General features: G+C 34.2%; 1 protein-coding gene across 8 annotated transcripts in view; it reads left to right on the forward strand.

Moving 5' to 3' along the window:
- The window catches only part of Dmd (dystrophin), a 2,157,616-nt gene that overhangs the window by 1,512,174 nt on the left and 624,786 nt on the right, over positions 1-20,656 (forward strand). For all 8 annotated transcript variants that reach the window (XM_040744180.1, XM_021232987.2, XM_040744181.1 and 5 more), the window contains one exon: positions 5,909-6,141. In XM_040744180.1, the coding sequence (XP_040600114.1) occupies positions 5,909-6,141 (233 nt within the window). The remainder of the gene's footprint in view (positions 1-5,908; positions 6,142-20,656) is intronic.

A 20,656-nucleotide genomic window follows, 5' to 3' on the forward strand; every position in this document is an offset into this window, starting at 1 on the left:
ATCCCAGCACTCGGGAGGCAGAGGCAGGCAGATCTCTGTGAGTTCGAGGCCGGGCTGGACCGACAGCCTCCAAAACAATACAGAGAAACCCTGTCTCATAAAACCAAAAAAAAAAATATGTAGTCCTATGTTCAGTACATTACTATTAAGAATAGCCAAAAAATTAAACCAAACTATTGTCAATTTGTGGGAAAATTGATAAAAGAAAATATCATGCTTGTATACAATGATATATTATTAATCCCTAAAAATGAATAATGTGCTATCATTTTCTTTTTAAAATGTTTTATTTTTGAGAATTTCATACAGTATATTTAATCATATTTTCCTCTCCTATACCTCCTCTCATGTCCTTCACATCTCCCTAATCAGAAAACTCTGTTATTACTCTCTCTTTAAAATTAAAACAGAAAAAAATCATACATAAAAGAACATGGAATCTATTTCCTGTTTTACTACTCCTCATCATAAGGCCTGACATGGGATGTGGTTTATATATCTAGTGTCACTCCATTGAAGAAAATATATTTTCTCTCTCTCTTCCAGCTGGTATCAGCTGCAAATAGCTTCTTAGTTAGGAGTGGGACTTTGTATCCATTTCCCTGTCTCGGTGACAGGATTTTTGTCTGAATTGAGCTTTTGAAGGTCTTAAGGTTGCTTTCACAGTCTCTGTGAGTTCATATGTGCATCTCCTACACTGTTTGGAAATTGAATTCATCTACCATCTCTGACTCTTCCACATAGATCCTTGACCCTTGAAGGAAGAGGTGTGATTAAAAACATTCCATTTGGGACAGAGTACTCCAAAATCCCTTAAATAATCTCTATGCAGTGCCCAGTTTTGGGTCTTTATCTTAATTAACATCTAGTGAAAGAAGAAGCTACTTCAGTGAGGATGAGGGAGCAACATATACATTGCTAGTTGAATTGAAAACTGGTAAAGCCACTGTAGAAATTGCTGTAGTGTTTTCTTTTTCCAAAGACTATAAGCTGTTCCATAACAGGATCCAGCTATGCTGCTCTTCTGTGTATGCCAAAAGGACAGCACATCTCACTAGAGAGATACTTTCTTCTTATCTATGTTCATAATAGGCAGGAATCAGAAACAGCTTAGATATCCATCAACAAATGAATAGTTAATGAAACTGTATCACATTTACATGATAGAATGTTATTGAGCTGTTAAAAGAAAAGTAAAATTTGTTGGTAAGTGGAAGGAGCTAGAAAAATATCATCCTCAGTGTGGTAACCCAAACTCATGAAGTCTAATATTTCATGTGGATATTAGTATTTAAGGTTCATAAGTGTGTTTCATTTAGAATATCCACAAAGGGACTGTCATTGCCCAATCAAGATGAGACTCAAGGACATTATACTAAGTAAAATAAACCATATGCAGAAAATATTGAATGATAAGATTTATATGTGTAATCTTTAAAAAGTAAATATGTGAAGATAGAGAACAAAACAGGGGAGTGAGAAAAAGAGAAATATGACCTATAGCTCAAATGATTCAAAATAATAGGGTCTATACTCCAATTTGTAGATTGACTAAACAGGGTGGGTACCATAAATAATACACCTGTGTCACTTTTTCTTGCACATAGTTTTGTTTCAACAAGAAAATATTAAGTGCTATACAAGGTCTTTGATCCAGAAGTGCTGCTCTCTTCCTGATTGAGACTTTCTTAGATACATAACATGATCCTCCCAAACAAAACACATTTAGCTTTGATAATTGAAGAGGATATGAGATTGTGTATAGAAATGGATGAGAAAAGTTTAAAGGAAAAACAGTGCACATGGAAGTACATAAAAGTATCTAATTACCTGTGTCAATTGGATGATGCAGAATCTAGTGTACTGGAGCACACGTGAATGGAGGAGGGATCTGATGTTGAGGTGTCAATTTAGGTTTAGAATAGAGATTCTATAACACATTGCTACTGAAGAACCAATAAACACATGAATGTGGACAGTTTATGGAAGTAGGTTTTCTACTTTCACTATGTGGGCCTCAGGGATCAAACTCAGGTTATAAGGCTCAGTGAGAAGTACCTTTACTCACTAAGACATTTTACATTTTTAAGCTGGAAAAAACCCTGGGTTCAGGAATTAATTCAACAAAAACATTTGAAGTCTAGATTGCTGAAGTTAAATATGCATTCTGTCATATCTTAGCTGTGTAACCTTGGGCAAATTATTGAAACACCCTTGAGTTTCAATTACACTGTGTGATTGTGACACTACATCTCTTTCTTGGATAGTTGTCCTGACCATTTGTTCAAACACAACATTAGCTTGGTAATCTCTAGTTTTCTAGGCATGTTGAAGTAAGATATTCTTACATTGCTGCTAAACTGAACATCTCAGCCTCAGTCTTTACCAAGGCTGTAATGAGGACATTACTGACTTCATGCAATTGTCCTAAGGGACTGATGTAATATATAATAAATCAAATTCTACTATTTTTTCTATGGTAGGTATGGCACATGGGAATTTTTTCTCTGCACTTTGCTGTAGCAGATTAAGAAGTCTTGTAATGTACATATACTCAAATTAAAATAAATATCTTTTAGGAAATAGTTGAAATCATCTAAATAGAAAAAAATTAGACGAACTCTAAAATTTGCCCTTCTAGAAACTTATATTTACAGTTTATAATCAAATTTATGATTCATTGTAGATATAAGACTTAAGTATACCAAAATGTTTAAGGAATGTGAGCTTTGTAAATTTATATTTTAATTAATTCTTTGAGAATTTCATGCATTGTAGTTTGATGGTATGCAAAAACTCCTCTCTGATTAACCTCCTATCCCATACACACCTGATTTTGTGCTCTAATTAAAAATGATAACCCACAGAGTCCAATTAGTGCTGCCTACATACTCTTGGGCATCCACTGGAGCATGTTACAGTTATGTGTGGTCATACCCTTAAAGAAAAATTAACTGCCTGTCTTCCATCCACTAGCTTGATAGGCTTCATAGTGGTGAAAGGTTCTACATATGCTACTGGGGGATAAATGGGATTAGTCATGGTATACAGATATGACACGGTAAGCCGAATAATAACTGGCCTGGAAAGATAAGTCTACTGATGTGATAGTGGCATGAATATGAACAACCAGTTTTAAAGTCTGCTCCATAAGATATAACTCATGTGTGGTACTGCTAACTAAAAGAGAAGCCTGTGGCTGCTTAGATCATAGACCCTAAGGAAAGACCCTGCAACCATTACTGTGCTAATTATACTATCTATGATCTAAATACTCATCTCTATATTCATAGCATAGAACAGATCTCATCTTTCATTAGAGAATTTTTGCAGTGAATACAGTGGCCCACAATTAGAAAACATGCACTGAATAAGAGTCTGCATAGAATTGAAAACTAAGTGGTACATCCATACCCTACCTCTCCCCCTAAGATTCAGGTAACTTCATGGAAAAGGGAGTGGAAAGATTATAACAACCAGTAATAGTGGAGGTCTGCAGCAAACTATTTTCTGGGACTAGAGTAGAGCCACTGAAAATATGAACTCACAATGGGTATGACTATATGTACAAGACTTGCACATATCAGACCAGTCAAAATCTCAGAAAAGAGTCTGGAGATTATCAGAAAGTCCCACCCATAGCTAATAAGCTATGGGAAATTAATGACTGCTGAGAGAGAGAGAGAGAGAGAGAGAGAGAGAGAGAGAGAGAGAGAGAGAGAGAGAGAGAGAGAGAGAGAGGAGAGGAGGGTTTCCTCAGGTATGTGACCCCTGATGATGACACATTTCCACTTGATCATCCTATACCAATACGTATATACACAGTACAAATGAACTCTGTTTTTAAGCACTTAAAATTGGGAAGGAAAAGTGATTGAGGGTAGAGGAGGAGTTGGAAGAGAAAAGTGGCATTTTCTAAAACATATTATATCCATGTATGACATTTTCAAACAATATGAAACTTAAAGGAAGAACTTTCAGAGAGAAACCTTGAAATCTTCTCAATCTGTTCTAAGATGCTTAGAATTCAGTGTGTATTTATTATCTGAGCATGTCTTCCTGTATCCCTAATGAACTACGGGAAACTTGTACAGTTATATTTTAATGCTTGTCTCTTTTCAACCATACCCATACATCATTTCCAAAGGTCCTGGTCCTTGGCTGGGATTTCTTTTATAATTTCTAGACCTAATTTACAATAGGGGAGGAGTGTGTAAGTGTATCAGCAACTCTTTACTATTGATCACAGGATTATATGTCTGCTTCAGATTAGGCTTCTTTCTTTTTCAGAAATGCTCTCAGTAGTGAGATGACTTTGAAAAACAATATCTCTTCATTTCCTCTGTGTTCCTTTTTTATTTACTACTTTTATGTATTATGTTTCAATTCTGACATCTCCAACACTTTCATTCTGCCTTACTCATCTGTCTGTGGGAAATGATTGGTGTCCCTGAGACATTTGTAAAAGAAAAAAGCATTCTTCCACCTCTCTCATCCTCTTAATGAAAGAATGAGCAATAATACAGCCACTAAAATGAATGCATTGTCAACTCAGAGTATAAATATGCACATCTTATTTTTTATGTTAGTAAGCTCCATCCTCCACACCTATGAGATCTTCCACCAAAATGCCATTTCCAGATTTTTCGCAATGCTTCCCTTCTGGACCACATAGTCCAGTATTTCATTGCTGCTGCCCTTCTTATTATAATGCTGATGTCACCTCTGTCTATAAAACAAGTTAACTTTTGCTTCCTTTTGTGACTGGCTTCTGATCACACACTTTTGTATGTTGCTACCAGTCATCATTTCACAACAGCAAATGCATCTCAGCATCATTTAAGTCAATAGAGAATAGCACACAGGCTGCAGACCAAGTTTTCCCCAATTTTCTTTTTTCAGCTTTCATCTCTCAGTCGTCACCATATTTTAAAATTATTTTGTAATAAACCAAGTACTTAAAACAATAATATTTAACATTAATGGCTAACATATTAGCACCTTGCTAATATTGTGATTATGATGATAAGGAGGAAAATGATGATGATGATGATGGGAAAATGATTATGATGATAGCAGTAATAATATTGTGACATTGTTGTATATACATTGGTTTGTATTATCATTGAGTCCACACAACCTCCCCAGTGACATTTACTATTTTATTCTTTTTTCTTGTATTGAAGTGGAAAACTGAAGATTAGAGAGTTTGAATAAATTAAGCAAGATCTCAGATTTCCTGAGGCAGACAGCAGGATTCTCGCCTATGTGTCTTGCCCAAAGACATCACATCTTTACCATTAACGTATTCAACACTATTAAATTTAATTTAGAATTTTAATGACCTTGAAATAGTGTTTCATATAGAAAAGGAAAGCTTTACTACCTATCACTTTTCAAAAATAATATACCTTATTTTTTCTTTGCTGTTATGTACTTTATTGCCAAAACAGAAGATAAAATGTGAAGTATTCCCACAATAAGAGAGAGTTTCTTCCTACTAAGTACTTTCATTATTTAAGGAAATTGGAAGTCAGAAATATGACATTATACAATCTTTAGCTTTACCTTTTCTTCTTTGAATGGGCAATAATTAAATAAATCTTACCTGGAAATATCCCAATAGCTTTGTTCATAAACTTCACAATCTTATTGTTTCTTACAGAAAACAATATTTAAATTGTTAAGGCATGAAAATATGATAAATATTTTTAAAGATTATTAAAATGTTTGAATGATCTATGATATATGTCCTATAAAGTATCCACATCGTTAGATACATTACTAGAAATCTTGACTCAAACTGTTGGCATCAACTAATGTTCCTTTACTGTTACTGAAATTGGCTCTTTTGTTTATGTTTCTCATGTTTCCTCTCTTCTTTTCTTCCTTCTTTCAAAAACATTAGCTTCTAGTCAAACTGTTACTCTAGTGACACAGCCTGCGGTTACCAAGGAAGCTGCCATCTCCAAAGTAGAAATGCCATCTTCTTTGCTGTTGGAAGTACCTGCACTGGCAGACTTCAACCGAGCTTGGACAGAACTTACTGACTGGCTTTCTCTGCTTGATCGAGTTATAAAATCACAGAGGGTGATGGTGGGTGATCTGGAAGACATCAATGAGATGATCATCAAAGAAAAGGTATGGACAAAATAATAAGTAGAAAATCTGTGAGAGATTTGTCTTTAAAGTACACATTTTCACTTGCCACTTTCCTCTCCTTTATGATTTACTACTAGTTTCTAGGCAACTTTTTTTCTTAACAAACTCATACTACTCTGTTTAACCTAAAAATGATCAAAGACATGAGTTAATTATCCAAAATAACCATAATTTTAAAAAGTGTGAGGGAAGGGGCAAAACATATAAGCCTTACGAGTATAGATGGCTCAGTTAAATTCAGTTAACAAGTGTTTTTTGAAAATGTGTTTAATACAAAATTGTTAGCTCAATTGAGCTAATTACATTTAAACTGATTGTTTTGGCACTATGCAGTCATAACATATTACTAAGGTAAAGATAATAAGCTGGAACTTGTTTATTATCCAGTCCTCTGAATTGTCTTTGCCAGTATTCTATCTCAAGAGGTAAGGATAATTGAGAGTTAGAAATAAATAAGACAAATTAAAAATGCAACACATTTTAAATACCCTGGTTCTCAATATTAGGTTTTATGCCTTGCCATATTCAAATAAAGGGTTTCATTTCTCACCCTCATTGAAATCCATTTGGTGAAGTTATCCAGTCAATTAGAAACTCAAGAATGCATTACTATAAGCATAGTTTACATGGATGCTACAACTATGCTTGCTATGTGTTTATTTTTCCTGCATGTGTGAGAAATGCAATTTTGAAAACTTTATACATGATAGTCATTTCACTTGTAGAAATATTAAAGAATTTCTAAAGGAACAATAAATTGTACTGAATGTGTTTGGAAGTAACATTTAAACTACTTTGAAGCTGATGTGGTGGTTAGGGATTGCAAGGAAATTTTGAGTTCAAGGCTAGTCTCTGTTGTATAGAACATTTTTATTGAGCTGTTACCACAAGTGCTCATAATATATAGGAAAGCACACATTTAAAAGGTTGGAATGAAGAAAAATACTGTGGGGATATTGTCTTAGTTACCTTTCTATTGTAGAGAAGAGACACTATGACCAAGTCAACTCTAAAGAAGAAAGAACTTAATTGGAGGCTTGCTTACAGTTTTGGAGAGTTAATTGGCATCATGATGGGAAGCAAGCAGACAGGGTAATGGAGCGGTAGCTTAGAGCTTCATAGCCTGATTGCTGATTTACTTGCAGTAGGCAGAGAGAGAGAGAGAGAGAGAGAGAGAGAGAGAGAGAGAGAGAGAGAGAGAGAGAGAGAGAGAGAGAGATTGGGCCTAAAAGCCCACTCTAAATCTCAATAGCCTCAATAGCACAATTCTCCCAAGGAAGCCACACCTACTCAAGCAAGGCCACACATCCTAATCCTTCCCAACAGTCTACGAATTGGGACCCAAGCATTCAAACCTATCAGCCTATGGGCACTGATTTTATTGTAACCACCACAGATATAGTTTAGAGTAATAGTTACAACATATTTATCACTCATAATATGCCAGTCACTATTCACACATAATATGTCATATGTTTTATATAGTATTTAATGTTTACAATATTTCCAGAAAATGAATACAAATTCACAGTTAAATAATTGTGCCCAAGATTAAGGAAGGGAGAGTGATGGGATTTAAACTTGAGGAGTCTAGTCCCAGAGTCCTGACTGTTAAATATGGTTTTCTACTCCCCTGAGTTTGTTTGGGTGATAATCTCAGGACTTACTCCAGTGAAAATGGAACCATGGAAGAGAACACAATTGGGAATAACTTCCTAGATAATTTAAGCAAATCATTGAACAAGAGGTTAGAATTAATCATTTGGAGGAAACAGGGACAGCACAAATAGAAAGAACAAATTATTCTATACACAATAGATAAATGAGAGCAACTTGTTTCAGAAATTGCGATTTGAAGTCACAGAAGTTCAGGTTTTGATGAAAAACAAATGATGATGCTGAACAGACGAAAGTAAGTATAAGCAATTGGGATCCCATGCCAAACAGACTTCTTTGAGGTCCTTAGAATGTGATGATGATACTTAAGGGCATTTTAGTAGGGTAATGATATCAGAAAATATAGTTTTGTTAGTTGTCTGTGAAGGTTATTTGGATGCAAGCAGCAGAAATCATTTATTTTATTAAAGGAAACAACATAAATGCAAGCACAATCATAAAGTAAGGAAACAAGGACTAGAAAAAGAAAAAATAGAAACATGCCTGGACACATGGCTACCAGGAACTACTTGATTCTATTTATAATACATCATTTGTTCACTCTTTGTTACTTGGCCACACCAGTCACCTAACCAAACAAAAGCAGAGAACCTTAAAAGTTCACATTCACTCACATTTAGCCAGAAGTAATTTTTCCTCAAGAAAAGAGCAGGTTAGAGGACAGAGCAAATATGGTTTATTGAGTGATGGTTCTCATGACATAGCTAATGGTTAACTACCTCAACTGTGATATATCCAGACCCAAAAGAAAAATAACTTATATGTCTTAACCCACCTAGAATTTGATGGACCATTTAATTAAGTGATTTTATTTTTGGTAAGTGTAGATTGATTGGTGGATAATGGAATTGAATGTGGTGAGGAGGTTCCATTTTTTAACATATTGCAATTTGGAGGTAGGTTATGATTTGTAACTGCAAGGAATCAGAAATTAGGTGTGGTGTTGAAAAAAGCTACATAATGGCCCAAGGAGAAGTTAGAATTGAATTATAAGTTTTAGATAATAGTTTAATCATCCAAAGAAGTCATGTATTAGCCTCATGAATGCTACAAGGATGTAACATTTGAATGAACTAGCTTTTAGTAGCTTTAGACTTTGAACTTTAAAATTATATATTTTATACAAAGCTTTTGTTCTTATCCTATGTTTTTAATTAAATCCTTATCTTTAGAAATGAAGGGAAGCTAGAGATTTGAAGTACAAATAATTTTACTAAGTGAATTATATTAAGAAAATGAAGATGAAAGTTAAAATTACAACTTAAATAAAAATGAATATGTGACCATTTGAAAAAAATTAAACAACTCTACTGATAAAATTCAGACTAGGAATTAGACTATTATGTTTCAGAAGAATGGAGACTCATTATATGCAAATTAAGCCTTTAAAAGTAGAATTTGAATGAATCTCAAAGTTTACTTCCTAAAAGTTCAAAATAACACACACACACAAGTATGTGTTTTAATGTGTATTTTAGTACCATAAAAATCTGATTGATAAATGCTATTCCCTTTTAAACATATATTTAAGTACAATTGCTTAGAAGAAAATTCTTCAAAAAGTAAGTAATAATCTCTTTTATATGACTTTAGATGAAAAAGAATGTATGTTTAGATTATTTTCCGTACAACTTATTATCCAATGGGCCATTAACAGGCAAGGTAGGAGACAATGAAGGAAACAAAAATTTAAAGTAACAAAAATAAAAGGAGGGAGGGAAGGATAGAATAGGGGGAGATAGGAGGACAAAAGTAATGAACAAGAAATTTGAAGAGAAAATTCTAACAGTGAAAACTGGGATTGTAATCACGAAATAAAATGTGTGTGATGTTAACTATATTTGGCGTCCTGATATCTGAGACTCTATAGTAATTATAGTCTGTTTCAGGTCATTTTAGTCAGATATTCATAGTAATTCATTACTAAATCTAAAATACACCTCTTGTGTTGAATAAAGAGTTGAAATGTCAAATTTGTTTTGATACAAATTGGCCAACCTGGAGAAGAAGATATTTTTACTGTTGGATATTAATTTTTAACCATACATTTACACTATTGCCTAGAGGGTTCCATTACCTAAGGATTATGCAGTTTTGTGGGTTCATTGTATGTTGAAAGTTCAAATAATTACTTGTATATTTTGAATTTTTGTTGTCAGTAAAAATCAAAATCTAGTGAGATTTTATTTTTTTAACTCTGGCCATATCTGTACAGAAACCTCAATGGGTGTTTCCATAATCATTTTGGTAACTCCTGTTAAATACATTTATCCAAAATTTGATGACAAAAGGCTTCTCCAGTGACTGTAGAAGTATCAGTGGACTAAGGTGAGGAGATTAAAATAACATCCATTATTTAAACTAAAAGTAAAACAAAACTGAGTGGTGTTTTAGAGTTTTTTCTAATTTTCTGCCAAGACCTTCGTAGGAAATCTATGATACACATGCTTTCACTAACGAACAATTGAGAAGAGTTATAGACAGTTTAGTGGATTGGTCTAAGGCCATTTAGTAAATGCAATTATCCTAACATAAATCTAGACTTTTAAAGTAGACACTTTTTTCTTTATTCTCTAACTCCTTTGCTTATATATTTCATTTTTATAAGATAAATAACAACACAATGAATTAAGTTCAGTTAATCCCTGTGTGTATTTGAGGTTTTCATATGCTGCAAAATAGCCACGTTAGGAAAGGGTATTGATTATTCAGATTTTGTGTTCCTTTTAAAAAAAAACAAGTATCTTTTATCAACAAAGTTTCTTTCTGTACAACCTTATGAAACAGCAAAACAAACTATGCTATTCTTACATACACAGAAACTATATTTTTCATTCTGCAAAAAATAATGTCATAACTTGTCTGGTAAAAGAGATTTGCAAATTTTGTGCTTCACTCATCTTCCATCAAATGAGCATGTTTCCAGGAGACAGCTTGTTACCCTTAAATCACACTGCTTTTCTTTCACTCGGTTTTCTTTCCTTAGCTAGTGGGAGCCAAATTCACTATTATTTTCATTGAATGGTATAAAGATCGATGTCAAAATATAATGATGATAAAAGTAAAGATCCTTTAATAAAAAAATCATGACTTCCAAATACACAGGAAAATACAATTCTTATAAATTTTATTATAACTTTATGTAGAAAACGATACCATATTTTAAAGATAAATAAGCTATATAAAGCCACATATTTCAAAGTCACAAATGCATATCTTTGCATATTTTAGCTCAATTCATTTTGAAACATTTGTCAAAATATTATCAAGAAATTTTGAACCGTGGTAATTGAATGAGTTCAGATAAAGGCTAATACACTATATGTTCAATGACATGCCCCTAGGATTCTCATAAAGACATTTGCCTTTGTTAATAGTGAATTCTAGTTATAAATTCCCTTGTTTGAGTCTAGAGTCTCTTTAAAGAAAATTGTTTTTGTTATTTTCAAATATAGTGTATTCCTAACTACTAAATTCAAACAATAAAGAAAATAATGTGTTTTCTGCTTTAATTTTTGAAATGAGTGTAATGTTATTATATCCTAAATTTTATTATCTGCCTTTTGGGTTTTTATACTTCACCTTAAGTTTAGATACTTAAGATTATTATTGAAGTTGCAAAGTCTTAGGATGTAATTCTTTTTATACTTAATGCTAGGGAATAAAGAGATAATGTCATATTAAGTACATGGTTGTTTTATCTTTTATGCTTTCTATCAGGATTTGAAGCCCCATAATACCAGCTCAATTTAGAATCAAGTAGGGGGCAATTAGAAAAAAATGGGAGAAAGCTACATAAAAGTTTGGGTTTCAATTTTATTTCTTTGTATATGATAATGAATCATTGCAAATTTATGATGCAATAAGCATATATCATTATAAACAGAAGTGTTTTGAATATTTATCTACAGATTTATTTATATAACTATGTACATATGCATGCATTGCATATATGCATACTATTCACAATTCAATTATTCTTGATAGTATTTGACAAAAAACTTTCAGTGAAATGAATAGAAATACACAAAAAGATGCACTTGTAGGCCGGGCGGTGGTGGCACACGCCTATAATCCCAGCACTTGGGAGACAAAGACAAGCGGATCTCTGTGAGTTCGAGGCCAGGCTGGACTGACAGCCTCCAAAACAATACGGAGAAACCCTGTCTTGTAAAAACAAACAAACAAACAAACAAACAAAAGATGCACTTGTATTTGTGACTTTGAAATATGTGTTTTCATATAGCTCATTTATCTATAAGAAAAAATTGTGTATGTCTAGAAAAATTTCGCTCAAGCTAAGTAGTAAATAGTGAAACACTGTTTTTAAAAAAGAAACAGATAAAGTTAGGGCTGCTACTCAGTAGTAGAGTACTTTCCTAACACATGAAAGACCCTAAATTTTACCCAAACGTCACAAAAAGTGTATCAACTGCCCTTTAAGGACTTTTAAGAGTGCATTCTCATTCATCTATTATTTGTAGAACACATGATGATGCACCTCAGTCTTATCCATTCTCAGACATTCAAATTTAAAAAGCTATAAATATTTGTTTAGAATATCATCTCTTTAAGGGAAACCTAATTGGTAAAATATAGTCATTGCCACAAAAGAAAAGAAAATGAACTATGTTCATTTCATTCAAATACACATTAAAATAAACAAACACATGAATCATGATTTAGTTTTTTTTCTAAATATGTTGCTCTTTTTATCATATAAATAATGCTGAGTTGTATTTCTTTTCCCTTGTAAATGGATGATCTTCATTTCATACTGTGGGAGTGGGAATTTCATTTTCTGTTGTGTGTGAATCATTTTACATATCAGTAACTTCAGTAATTGGTCAGTAAATTCTATAACAATCAGAGTTGCTTTCATTTTGAAAGACAAACAAAAAGATTCAACTGTTTTCATGTGCCTTTTGTGGTGATATTTTTGTGCTTTAATATATAAAGCTTGTCTGAAGATTAGAGTGCAGAGTTAGCCACTAGTTATCCATAGAGGCCAGGCAGGGGTTGCACACACCTTTAATCTCAGGACTTGGAGGGCAGAGGCAGAAGGATCTCTGTGAGTTCAAGGCCACCTTGGGTTACAGGAGATTGATCCAGTCTAAAAGAAAAACAGAGCTTACACCTTTGATCCCAGAACTTGGGAGGTGGAGACAGGAGTGATACAGCTCAGTGGAGAAAGGAATATAAGGCAGGAGCCCATTGCATTCAGTCTGAGGATTGGTAGGGACCAGATCGTCCCTTTGGTCTGATAATTCTGTAGAGGTAAGAGACCTCTCTTGTAGCTGGTTTCTTTAATTCTCTGACCATTCAGCATTTACTCAGATATCTGACTCTGGATTTTTATTATTAAGATCTATTAGAATTTGTTTTTCAGCCATTTATGAATTTAAAAAAATATTTGGCTTTTAAAAATTATTAGAATCCCAGAGGGAACTGGGATAGACATGTAAAAAAGCTATGTAAAATTAAAATAAAATAAATAAAAAAATTATTAGAATCCCTGAAAACAGCTTGGCATTGGCACAAAAATAGACAGGTAGACCAATGGAATTGAATTGAAAAACCCTGATATTAACTGACACACCTATGAATACCTGATTTTTGACAAAGCAGCTAAAATTATACAATAGAAAAAAGAAAGCACCTTCAACAAATGGTGCTGGCATAACTTCATTATGGCATGTAGAAGACTGCAGATAGATCTGTGTCTATTGCCATGCATAAAACTTAAGTTCAAATGCATCAAAGGCCTCAACATATATCTAGCCACAATGAACTTATAAAAGAGAAAGTGGGAGGTATCCTTGAAAGAATTGGTACAGGAGACTGCTTCCTGAACGTAACACCAGTAGCACAGACACTGAGACCGACAATTAATAAATGGGATCTCCTGAAACTGAGAAGCTTTTGTAAATCAAAGGACACAGTCAACAAGACAAAAATGCAGCCCACAGAATGGAAAAAAGATATTCACTAACCCCACATCTGACAGAGGGCTGATCTCCAAAATTACAAAGAACTCAAGAAACAAGTCTCCATATCATCAAAGGATCCAATTAAAAAGTGGGATACAAAACTAAATAGAGAATTCTCAATAGAAGAGTCTAAAATGGTTAAGAGTCACATAAAAAAGTGCTCAACACCGGTAGCCATTAGGGAAATGCAAATCAAAACAACTCTGAGACACAATCTTACTCCTATCAGAATGGTTAAAATCAAAAACACCAATGACAGTTTATGCTGGAGAGAATGTGGAGAAAAGGGAACACTCCTCCACCCTCCACTGCTGGTGGGAGTGCCAACTTGTACAGCCACTTCGGAAATTGGTATGGATATTTCTCAGGAAAAAGGGAATCAGTCTACCAAAAGATCCAACATCCACACTTAGGCATATACCCAAACAATGTGCATTCATACAACAAGGACATCTGTTCCACTGTGTTCATATCAGCATTATTTGTAATAGCCAGAACCTGGAAGCAACCTAGATGCCCTCAACTGAAGAGTGGATAGAGAACATGTGATACATTTACACAGTGGAATACTACTCAGCAGAAAAGAACAATGGAATCTTGAAATTTGGAGGCAAATAGAACTATACTGAGTGAGGTAACCCAGTCACAAAAAGACAAACAGGGTATGTACTCACTCATATATGGATTTTAGACATGAAGCAGGGGAGTGCCAGCCTACAAACACACCACCACAGAGTCTGGGAAACAGGGAGGATTCTAAGAGAGATATGCATGATACCCCCAGGGAAGGGGAAGCAGATAGGGTGTCCTGAGTGGGCTGGGAGCGTGGGAGAAGGGGAGAGGGAAGAGAAGGGGGGAGGAGGACATGGGGGAGCAGAAGTTTGTGTCAGGGAAAGAATAGAGGAGACCAGGATGAGAGATACCACAATAGAGGGAGTCATCATAGGTTTGAGGAAAAATCTGGCACTAGGGAGATTTCCAGAGATCTAGAAGAATGACACCAGCCAGCAATCTACTCAAAAGTGGTAAGGCTACTTTAAATGCCAATCCCCTATAATGAGATTGATGGCTACCTAGTATGCCATCCTAGAGCCTTCATCCAGTAGCTGATGGAAGCAGAGGCAGACACCCACAGCTAAACACTGAACTGAACTGGAAACCAGTTGAAGAGAGGAAGGAGTGATGAGTAAAGTGGTCAAGACTGGACAGGTGAAAACCACAGAAATAGCTCACCTGAACAAGTGGGAGCTCATGGTCCCCAGAGTGATGGCTGAGAGGTCAGCAATGGACTGATCCAGACCCCCTGAATGTGGGTGTCAGTGAGGAGGCCTTGACAATCTTTGGAGCATTGGGTAATAGATTAGTATTTATCCCTGGCATCTGAATGGACTTTGGGAGCCCATTCCACATGGAGGGATGCTCTCTCAGCCTAGACACAGGCCCTGCCCTGGGTGATAAGACAGACTTTGGACATTCTCCATGAAGACCCTCATTCTCCCTGAAGTTGGAGTGGAGATTGGGTGGGGGGTTGGAGGCTGGTGGGGGGCAGGGGAGGAGGGGAGGGAGAGGGAGTTGGGATTGACAAGTGAAGAAAGCTTGTTTCTAAATTAAATAAAAATTATTAGAATCACTTTATTCAATCTATAAAATAACTGAATATAATCCTCATAATGTACAAACACTTTTAGGTTTATTTTGTGTTTTATATTCTGCATAAACAAGTAGTATAGTATGTCACATGATTTGTTTAAGTAAAAATATAATATGTATTATTTATCTCAAGAATATAATGTTTTGATTGCAAACATTTATTTTCCATTTAATTATGGAAGCAGAATAAGCATTGAGGTGATTAATTTAATACACTACACAAATTTATGTATACCCATCTCTCATCTTATATGTAAACCTTCCAAATAGAAATAATACAAATAAAATTCATGGAGAGGTCTTGCATAAAGGAATATATGTTAGTACTTCTCACCTGCCATTTTCATTTAGATGGCTTAAGTTACCTATGGTCAGTCAAGATGTAAATTTTAAGTGAATTTTTTCAAAATTAAATGTTCATTTTTTCAACTAGTCACTGCGTGAGTATCATGATGAATTTCTTGCCATCTTTCTCTACCTGCAGCATATAAACCACTTTGTTCCATATGTCCATACTGCATTCCTCTTGGTCTTTTGATAACTGTGTTGTTAATAAGATCCTCTGTTAATATCATAGCACTTGTTCCAATATAACCCCCCCACAATGCACTTAACAGTTGTCCTAAGGTTTAAAGATAGTGATGCTAGCAATTTCAACATAATCAAAGTGAAGACAAATTCTTTCTTTATATTGAAAGATGAAATCTCTTTGTTGAGGAGGGAAAGAAAAAATCACATAATGAGCTTTGTAACATAGATAAATGACCCAGAGACTGATACTGGGGTTCAAACTTCAAGATGAGTATCAGGAAAGCAAACAAGCTGGTCATTACCTTCTTACCTCTACCTCAGGCTCAATGGAATGGTCCTGTCTCTATAAGCTCTCACCAAGCCTCAGATTGTAACCTCTCCTCTCCTCGGTGTGGCTGAAGAATGAATGCCTCATAATGAATACTTGCTTCTGTCTTTCATACCCCTCTAGCTCTGAGATTAAAGGTGTGTTATCTGTTACTCTTTCAAACTGATTCAGTCTCCTGTATCTCTCGATGAAACTCAGAGAGGTCCATCGATCTCTTAATCCTGAGTCCTGGGATTAAAGGTGTGTACCCCAGCTCCTAGCTTCTGGGTGCTGGGATTAAAAGTGTGTGTTACCACTGCCTGATCTCTATAGCTTGAGGCTGACTTTGCTTTCTGAATTCTCAGGCAAGCTTTAATAAATCATAAATAATATATCACTACTATGGTTTACAGTAAGAGCAAAAATCTGTGTAAATTCATGCTTCTATTTTATCTCACTTTGAACAGCAATTGTGAAATCCAAAATATGTGATGAGTGCTTAGTCAAGATGGAGGAATAATATTAACTTAGAAAGTTTAAGTAATCTGCAGTTTTAGGCTGACATTATGGGTTTTGGAACATGCCCCATGAGTGTTAGTGGATGCAAACTAAAGTTAAACTAAGTTGATTCTAGTTTTAAAAATAGAGAAAAATGAATAATTTTAATTGACTCCTTCATGCTTTTATCCTTCATATAAAAAGAACTACATTATGGAGAGAGGAGAATATAATATGTAGCAACTTTATTGAAGCAAAACTTTTTGTCATTTCATAGTATAGGAGATTTTTCAAAAAACTTCTAGAGATTGATTTGAGTGATAAAAACAAGAGACTACCATTTTACTATTCTTACACAAGTTCTATTTTATTTGGGTTTTTTTTGAAGTTACACAATAGGCATTAGACACTAAAAAAAGATAGTTACTAGAGCCAGATAGCAATATTTGGAGAGAATGGATACAGGCAAGAAGCTATCTGTAAGGATCATTTTCAGCTAAAATGTTATCTACAAAAATAAGAATATAAACACTTACAAGATGAAAATCATGTAGCTATTTCAAGGTATGAATTTCTTCAAGGTCCAATTATGAAATGAACATAGCAAGCAAGCACTCCTTGAAGTTGATTGTAATGAGGAGAAATATGGAGTAGAGAAACTGCTCAGAGCATTGAAGCCTTTGAGGTGAATTTCTGACTTTTTTTCTGAAATATATTTGGATCATTCTAATCTTGGTCTTTTAAATCAATGGTTCTGTGAAAATCTTTTTCTCCATCAGCTTCAGGTTTTTAATGAAATTATTCTACTTTGCTTGACCTGTTCTTTTCTGATGTTGATGTTTTGTATCTTTCTGCCTTACCACTTGAAATGGATTTGAACCTCCTTAAAAACAGGCTGAAGACATAATGTTTTGAAAATATTTGACATTACTTTTTTTCATGAACATAATAGTTTCACTTAGCATTTGGAGTTTAGCAGTCTGTCATAGAGGCATACTCATATCTACATTTTTAATTGTTGAATTCAGCACAGTTTATCTTTGATATTAGTCAATGAATGAAAATTTTTGAGAATTAAATTTACTGCATTTAGAAAATGTAATTAAATATCTAAAACTCTAAGAATTTTAGAAGCTAAAGTCTTTCCTCACTAATCGCTTTGACTGGCTGCATATGACAAAATTTTCACTACAAATGACTTATCTAGAGAGGACAGTATTTTTTCACAAGGTAAAAATAACCAGAATGATGCATCCTAGGTTTATGAAAATACCAGAAACCATATATCCTGTTTCCTTTCTCTACCCTCAGCCACTTTAAAAATGTGGTTTCTTTCCAGTGTCTTTGAGGCAGCTACTCTGCCTGCAGGTACCATGTGTGTGTTCTAAATAGAATATGGAGGAAATGGGCCAGGTAACAACATGTTCTAAGTAGGTCACTCTATTTCTAAGGAAAGCAAAAGGTTCTGGCAGCCTCATCCAAAAGTCTACCTACTCCAAACTGTTCCAAACATTTTAGGAGGGCCGAATATTTTATTCAAGTGTGTTTCTATATTTATAATTCAAAATGAGAAAATTAGTGACCTATTCTTAAATCCTATCTATTATGAATAATATTTTTGTTTCTTTTACTTAACAATGAAATAGTAGATATTAGGTATTCAATTTGAACTAATGGATATTCTTTTTTCATTTTGACTTATTTCATAGTAATTGAGCTAAATATTCCAATTCTGTCTGTCATTTTAGTTTGTTCATTACAAACATGGCATGATGGCATAAATGTAAAGGTGTGATCCTAATATTAATGTTTAGTGTATACTGGTTGCTTTACAATACGATACTACCTTACAGAAGTCACTGACAATGGTGTAAGACAGAAATTGAAATATACTATCTGTAGTTTTATTTTTCTTCTATTCTCAAAGACTTCCAAAACAACCACTTATATTAACAAAACTCTGTGAATCTGTGTTAGCCAGTACAGTAGCCACTAGCCACATGTGGCTATTTGAATTACAGTTAACTAAAATTTTAAAAAACTCCTTCAATGATACTAGCCACATTTCAAATGCTTAATACCAAGGGGCTGCCATATTGGACACCATGGATATGGAAAATTGTCAATGCTAAAGGAAATATCAGTAGTGACGTATTGATCTCTATGTACTATTCATTTAAATTTGTTTCATATATCAAAGCCAAATTAGGAAAGAGGCTGTCACTTTGCATCTTAATGTTTTTTAAATTAGAGAAAGAAAAAAACAATCACTGTCATAATGGCTTGCATAGCCTAACAGAATCTCAAAATGTGCCTTCACTTCAATGTATATGCTGTGTGCTCACATTGAACTTATAATACCCAAACACATCTGCTAAGTTTAAAAGAGTATATAGGCTAATAAATGCATATCTTTGTGTATTTCAGTTCAATTCTTTGTTTTGAACACTTGTGTAATTTTAAGATTAATTTTTAGTTATGTGAATGTTTGTGTAGCTGTATGAGTGTATGCCATATGTGTGTAGTTGCCTGTGCAGGATAAAGAAGAGTATTCAATTCCCTCAAGCTGGAACTCTAGGTGGTTGTGACTTGGGTGCTGGGAAACAAACTTGGATTCTCCTGAAGAACAGATAGTGTTCTTACCTGCTGATCCATCTCTCCAAACCATCCTTCTGCATTTTTATATACAGGAATGCACTTAAATATTTAATATAACCTTTAATTATTTGATAAGACATTGTCATAATCATGGTATTTAACAAAACATTAATCTCAATGCTAAAACATTGTTTAGCTTCCCCTTTCTCATTAGTTTTATTATTTTCAAATACGACATAGCCTACAATTCTTTTAAGGTCTAGAATATGTACATAAATTCTCTGAAGATGGGGTATGATTTGAGTTTTGTATCATCCAAAATCATAAGGTGTCAATTACCACTTTGCTATTAGAAAAACAATCCCTCACTCCAAAATCATGTTAGCTCATTTTATAGTTCTACCTTTACAAATCAATTTGTTTAATTTTAGACATTGAACCTAAATATTCACCTTTAATAAAAATATTCTTAAGAAATATTCTTTAGAAAACTTAAAGATAAAATCAAATTGAATTATTTCTGGACACCATATGAATAAGAACTTTGTACTTTGTCTTTATCTTTTGTAAAAGAAATAAAATGAGGCCTTGATAATTCTCTATGATGGTTCAGGAATCTAATCTTGGAACATGACTTCAGTTGCAAGTAGAAAAGTTAATGCAATTGACTTTAGTATGAAAGGGAATTTATTGGGCCATGTAAAAGCAACACTGTTTTAACTTCAAACATTGTGTTTCCAAGTCCCCAACTTCATTGTTCAGTTACCATCCCATTTTTATAGTAGTTGCACAACTCAAAGTTTATTCTCTATTATATTTGAAAAGGATAAGAATTCTCCTCTCTAAATCTTCAAATGAAAGTAATTATTTTCTGTCTTATTAGACAAACTTAATTCATTCACACACACACCCATCAAACATTTACTGAATCGAGATGTGGTGATTTTAGTGTAATGTGTTCCCCCTATACTCAGCTGTTTAAGTACTTGGTTCCTAGTTTGTGGTGATATTTGGGGGAGATTATGGACCATTTTTAAGAGTTGGAAACTAACTGGCAGAAGTACATACCTAAGGGTGGGCGTGGAGCATTTTCTAGTCTGACCTTATATCCTCTTTGTTCTTTGCATCACAACTGCTGATGTAGTGTGACCATCTGGCCTCATGCTCCTACCACCTTGTCTTTCTTTCCATAATGAACTTCATCTCCCTGGAACTGTAAGCCAAAAGAAGCCCTTAATCTTTT

Source organism: Mesocricetus auratus, unplaced genomic scaffold (assembly GCF_017639785.1).
Source record: "Mesocricetus auratus isolate SY011 unplaced genomic scaffold, BCM_Maur_2.0 Super-Scaffold_100003, whole genome shotgun sequence".
Taxonomy (NCBI): Eukaryota; Metazoa; Chordata; class Mammalia; order Rodentia; family Cricetidae; genus Mesocricetus; species Mesocricetus auratus.